General features: G+C 34.7%; 1 protein-coding gene across 6 annotated transcripts in view; it reads right to left on the bottom strand.

The window, feature by feature from the left end:
• Positions 1 to 335: 335 nt before the first annotated feature.
• Positions 336 to 6,893, bottom strand: part of LOC125030677 (leucine-rich repeat extensin-like protein 3) — an 8,567-nt gene continuing 2,009 nt past the window's right edge. For 2 of the 6 annotated variants that reach the window (XR_007115418.1, XR_007115422.1), the window contains exons 3-6: positions 5,398 to 6,031; positions 4,890 to 5,039; positions 1,042 to 4,691; positions 338 to 473 (exon numbers count right to left, since the gene is read on the bottom strand). Coding sequence is in view for 1 of the 6 variants with exons in the window: in XM_047620872.1 (XP_047476828.1) it covers positions 3,959 to 3,978; positions 4,575 to 4,691; positions 4,890 to 5,039; positions 5,398 to 6,031 (921 nt within the window). In the remaining 5 variants the exon portion in view is untranslated. Of the gene's footprint in view, positions 474 to 1,041; positions 4,692 to 4,889; positions 5,040 to 5,397; positions 6,032 to 6,893 lie in introns of all 6 variants that reach the window. The other 4 variants (XR_007115421.1, XM_047620872.1, XR_007115420.1 and 1 more) reach the window with 4 other exon arrangements.

Below are 6,893 nucleotides of genomic sequence, written 5' to 3'. Positions count from 1 at the left end.
GAAATTATCAAACCTTTCATATAGGCCTACTCTAATAAATTTATAGATATAGATAAACATAATATTCTACTATATGATTAAATCATATTACAACTAAACAACAAATAGCACACATGATAAACATCGGTAAACAGTTGTGTCAAAAAAGTTAAGGTAAAACTTCTGACATTTTAAAGACCAACTTACTGAATTACACTGACCTCTATGACATTATTCTTTGCTCTCCTCAGGTTCTGCAGCATCTTCTACTTTTTCCTCAGTTTTAGGTTCCTCCTCCTTGGTATCACCATCTCTACTATCGTTGCCAGTATCCTTGTTGGTATCAGTATCTTTATCACTGTCATTGGCGTTGGTCTCAGTGTCCTTGGTGTTGAAGCCGGTATCTTTAGTCTGCGCTGCCTCTGCTGGTCTCTCGCTGTCTGAGTCAGAGTTAGAGTGATGCTCATGATGGTGGACAATGAGCGGTGCATCCCCTGTTGATGCAAATGTTTTGAGTTGATATCTCACTAGTAAACGGCTGTAGTGTCCAGTTCAGATTACACAACTTTACAATTCAAATGCGACATGACTGCAAGGCATTAATATCTTAGTTTCTTTCACAAAGTTTGTTGTTTCTTAACCAATCTTTACCATAAATTACATTAAAACTGACCATCAAATTAAATAGGAGTCATTCAGTATATTTTTAATTTTACCTAGGATCCTCTCGAAAAGTAATTTACTTCTAAAGCCATATCGGAATTTAGTCCTCATGCTTATACATGCCTCCCTGGTTGCAATAACAAAAGCACAAAGCAGTTTTGTGGAATTCCATATAAAAAATATACCTTTAAAGGAAAAATATTGACTTAAAATTCCCTCTCATAACAATGTTACATTGATAAAAATATGATTTCTAAACTGAACATCATATAAAAGTACTAAAAGTATCATACAAAAAGTTTGGTTTCCTTTGCATTAACCTAGATACTTGGGCAACTGGGCAAAAGTAGTTTACATAAAACTTACCACGAGGTGATATGAAAAAATAAAAGCAGTTACCTAAGCTATCATGCAGATGATGACTCATGCTGTGGTCGTGAGCAGCTGCTCTTTATCTTAACAGGAAGAAAAACTGGTGAAAACATGCCATTAATGTGATGAAAGGATAAAAAATCCATCATGATGAGAATATCAAAGGTTAATCTCAACCATCTAATTTTGCAGGTCTTTTTGGAGGTCCCTTGTGTTTATTTCCTGTACTGATAACCTAGAACTAGAAAATAGCTGCTGGGCTGTTTTTTGTTAACATTGATATTCTTCAATGATGATGGCAGCCAAATTATAAATTCCCTAGCCACAAGTTTGTAATAATATTCATGCACAATAAAGCACAGATTATACTTGCCGGTTCTAAATCTGAGTAAAGAAATTAGTAAGGAAAATTACATGAAACTAACTCAAATTTCACACTGACAATAGTATGTCTATGTTTTTGTTGAAAACTTATGAGCATTTCAGTGCTAACACACCAAAGGCTCCACAAGAGTTTAGCCGCCAAGGAGTCAATTATTAGTACTACCTGATCTCACTGTTTACCCTTTTGTTTTGGAGAGATGTTCATTTTTTATCTTTTACTGCTATTAGTAGTGATAATAACTTTCTAACCAGCCCAAAGTCAACAACGAAAACAATAATGAATGATGTTAATCCATTAAACCTGGTGAGAAGACCATGACCAAAATTTGGCTAAGGGACAAGTGACAGGAATGTGCCAACATGGAAAAATTTGGCCGAGGGCTGGGATGATGTGAATATGCCATCATGAAAAATTTGACTGAAGGCTGTGGTGACGGGAATGACTCACCACAACTGCACAAAGTTCATGAAGGAAGATTAGACTCAGTGGGCATTTAGGAAGGGCCTCCTGTATTGTTTCCACCAGTAAATAAGTGAAATGTACTATATGTATGCCATGGCTGGAAGAGTGTTGGCTCCATTTCCAGCAGCACAAGGTGTATTTAAGAAAATTGAATAATACAAAAATACATCTTAAAGAGAAGACACAAATAATGAAATGTTACTTATTTCTATTATTATTGTTATAGACTACCTAGAGAGAGGATATGGAGTCTGTGCAAAGAAAACCAGCTATTACCATCATGTTACAGCTTTTCAAAATAACAAATATAAACCTTGAAAAATGGCAAAAAAAAACAAAAAAATTATTTTGCAGAAAGAGAGGAAAAAACACTGTAAAGGGGAGGTAAGGAGCGTTGAAACTGCACTCAAGTGTTTGTGTGAGCAAGGCCTACAAGGAATACCTAGAAGAGTTGCCACTCAGGTAATTTTGGGTCGTGTGAGATAACAAGGCATCCAACTGGTTAACAGCATAAGAAAAAAATTAACTCTCCCAAAAAATCAAGAAAAGGGGAACATCAGGGAAGGTCTTGAAGGCCTATTAATTGATTCCTTGCTGAATAACCAATGCTAAAATGTCCATCTGGGCCAGAAAAATCTTCAATTTTTTCTTGATAAAAAACACATATGGCTGGTAAATGAATTAAAAAATAACCCAGTAACCTTACCTCATTAAAAATTACACAGGTGCACATTAACCTTAGTATTGCAGGTATGGCATGAGTATGACTTCACTGCAATCAGTGACTGGATCCTGAAGAACTTATACCTCCATAAGATTTTTTTGTCAATACTATCGTATTGTAATTAATGTAAAAGAGAAATAAAAGTTATTCTTACTTATTAGTCTTGGCTGAAGGGACAGTTTACACATACATTAAAAAGAATTCTGTGAATGATATACAGAAACCAGTAACAAGTGTAAAATATAAATAAGAAATAATAAGTAATGTTTTATTCACTGCCAGTGACTATGAGACAAGCCATGAAAATATACAGTCACAGGCATGATATATGCAAATACTAGTTTCTAATCTTGTCTTAACCATTGAGGATACACCTGGAGATGGTTTATCTTCTCCCAGTCATCATCGGGTTACTTTAAAACAAATCCTAATTCTGGATGTAAAAAGATGGTAAAAAATAAACATAATCATTATTTCCTACTAAGGCTTTTACTTTCTTTTCACTTTGAAGGATGCAAATATCTCTTCTTAATAGCTAATGAGTCAACCCCCAAAGTACAAAAATACTTAAAATACAGAATATATCCAATAACGGTATACTATGTAGATTTATTACTTTATGCAAATTACTTAACCATGGAGGAAAGCATTCTGCCAGGAAATGCTGAAAATCTAGATCTTAAACAGGAATCTATTTTCAATTCCCATTACACAGTCAGTTTGTGTATCATATTAATTAAGGTATACAAGCACTCAGTACAAAATATATTTGTGCTTTCAATGAAATTAATTTATATTATAATCAAACTAATATGTATTGTGGTAAAATCTAATTACATCATTATATCAATATTTAGTATCTAATAACAACAATGTATAATGCTTGTAATTAAAAAGACACACTAATCTAATCAAAATGGTCAGAAAAGATTTAAAAAAAAAAAAAAAAAAATCCAATTACTGTAGTTTCATATTGCAACCCAAGAAGAAAACATGTAAAGGATTGCCTCAGTGTTTCTGTGGCTGTATATCCATATTCTGTTTAACTTTATGTGACAAACATTTTTTCCTAAAATTAAACAAATATTTTATCATGACCTTCACTATATGATGCACAGCTTTCTAATCCATGTTCTGCTACAGAAAATCCATTTCTATTAAAAAAAAAACTCCACACATATACTTTGGGGGTTAAATTATATTCAATGATATTTGTACTTATATTAATAAATTTTCATTCTGTTAGAGCATTCGTCTGTGTTAAAAGTTTCTACATTTTTTTTCCAAAAGAACCATAACTGGTCTCCTTTCACATGCTGCACTTACATACTGCCAAAGAAAGGAATGCTATTCCCTTATCGGTTCTTCTGAAGTCAGTTATGTGCCTGGTACCCTGTTCAGATAAAAATTAATGCAATAAAATAAAAGAAAAGAAAAAAATATTAAGGTAACATCAATATAAACGTATGAACAAAAACAAAATTACAATTTCTGCATTCCAACAATAATCTATGATCATTCCTTTATATTTCATAAAAACAACACTACCTATATGTTTAGCAACTTGACACTTATGAGCACATAAATCTGATTCACTTCCATGCAAAATGACATCTAAGACTTAACAATAAATACTTGCTATAGACAAATCACATACACATAATAACTAAAACAGAGAACTAATACCTACCCATTTCAGCTCAATTTTGCCCCCACACCCAAAACTAATTTTATCCCTACTGGAAAACTTCGTGCTATGTCATTCTGAACTTACCTGCCTTGTAGCCTGAAGATAAAGTCATAATGACACTAGCATTTCCATTGACAAAAGACAATCTACATCAACAGAATGAATAAATGAATGAACCAAACATAAAATACAAATCAAAAGTGCTAAAAATATCACCACTTATGCCAAAAAATCACAGCCATTACTTCACAATGACACAAAGAACAGACTGGCCCTCACAATGAGATATCCTGCCCTACCTCCACGATAATGGTCTCCACTAGAACCACTGCTCCCACTGTCATGGCGAATATGCAGGTCACTCACTCCGCTGGTTATGCCATCCATGACCCCTACGGTATCGCCCACAGAGGCAGCTGTTATATTGAGGGATAATGCCTCAAATTATTCTGGATTACATTATTTCAGATTATACTACATGGTGTCTCGTATTACTTGCCTAAATGAGTCATTCATTTTCTTGGAATCATTTTCTTTTTATCACAAACCTCTAAACAAGAGAGAAACTATATAAGCTTTCCAAAAATAAATGTTCTGAATATATTAAACAATACCTGACTGGAGCCTCTTGGAGTTTACAAGGTTATAGGATATATAATGAGGTGCAAATCCCACTTCGTTATGATTCTGGCCTTCATCAACATCACTATCAATCTCCGCAATGCTGGTCGTTCCAAACATACACTGGTTGTATGTTGGTAAGGCTATCAGAAAAAGAAAATGGAAAAAACATTTAATTTTGAGAATAAACATTGCACATGTCCGTGTCCATGTACGTGTACGTGTACATGTACACGTGTGTGTGTGTGTACGTGTGTATGTGTATGTATGTGTATGTGTATGTATGTTATTCTCAAATCTCAGTCTGGCACAGCAAAACCGTTTTTGTTGCTGATTGTACATGACTTTCCAGTTTCAGATATGTTTATATGAAAATGGAAGTAGTCATTTAATTTGGCAAGGAATATTGTATCTGAAATACAATGAGATAGCATATCAAAAAATGAAACACATTGTGACCATCCAACAACAATAAAGAAGTAACAAAAATGAAAAACTTACGCATTTGAGGATAATGTACGACTCCTGGAAATCTTGGTGACCCTGGTATGGGGTAAGATGCTGATTGGAAGTTGGGGTTGTATGGCGAAGTGTTTTGATCGACACTGGACACTGCTATGCTAGGCTGGGCTGGATTGTTGGAGGGCATCTGGACTGCTTGCTGACCTGGTATGGATGGAGCAAAGCCCAACACTGAAGACTGACCTGGCCCAGTACCATATCCAGGCACTGGAGGCTGACCTGGCATTTGTGGTTCACCTGGTACTGGTGGCTGACCAGGCACAGGTGCTTGACCTATTAATGGTTGTTGACCTGGAACTGGAGGCTGATATGGTACTACAGGAGGATTCATCACTGGAGGCTGACCTGGCACTGGCTGTTGACCTGGTATAGCAGCAAAGCCAAGCCCTGGGTGCTGTTCTGGTGCTGGAGAATAATTTGGTAATGGGGGCTGACCAGGAGGGAAATAAGCAGGCACTGGAGGCTGAACTGAAGCCAGATTCATGTGTTGGGCTGAGTTTGTGGGTGGTCCTTGGACAAAGTTGCTGAAGTATTGCACTAGAGGTATGGAGCCAATCTTTACAGGAGCTGTGTGTTCTAGGTCCATGTGGCAACCGGATGGGGACATTTCAAACTGAAAAACATAGAAGTAAATACAGCAATATGGAAAGGAAAGAAATCACAAGTAATAAATCCTTATAAAAACTGCAATATGGGAAACACTTGTTTTTCATTAACATATACACCACATTCACAGAAAAATATACAGTATCAAAACTGATCTGATACACTGCAAATTTTTGTCTCTTACTAGTATTTAAGAATAAAAGAACTAAAGAATATAAATAAACAGACCTACAACTTTTCAATAAGATATCTAATCTCACAGATTTATCATGTCAAATCCCAATCTTGTCTGTTTCACCTATGCATAAAAATACTGTACCTATGAGAAACTCTTAATTAAAACTGCAATGAGGTATCCATCCTCATTTTACAGTTAACTCTAAATTACTGGTCTGAATTTCATTAGTTGTAGCACAACTTGGATAAACAGGTTTTGTATTGTACAAAAGGGATTAACATCACAGTTTGAAAACAGGATATTATAGGATCGAAACAATATAACATCTATACGACACAGTAGTTTATTCTGGATGGGGAAAAGGGGATATTGGGAAAAAATATTTCAACATGTAGTTAAACCACAGTATCAAATAATCAGCAAAAATCACATTGGTTTCTTTTTGTTTTGTTTTCTCATACTTGATGGTTATGTTTTCAATAAAAGTATATTTGTGTGAAGAACGTGTAATTCTTTGTTTACTAGATAAAGCTCATACTTATCTGAATTCTTTATATCATACCTTTTAAAGAAAAAATTCACCTCCATTAAAGAAATTTCACTCTTACTTCATCTATTACATGCCATTTACTTAATAATATACATACACTTTCATATTATCCCAATACCAATAATCATTAAAATAATTCTT

Source organism: Penaeus chinensis, chromosome 11, assembly GCF_019202785.1.
Source record: "Penaeus chinensis breed Huanghai No. 1 chromosome 11, ASM1920278v2, whole genome shotgun sequence".
Lineage (NCBI taxonomy): Eukaryota > Metazoa > Arthropoda > Malacostraca > Decapoda > Penaeidae > Penaeus > Penaeus chinensis.
Note: the sequence above shows the minus strand (reverse complement) of the source record. Positions and strands in the feature narration are given on the sequence as shown.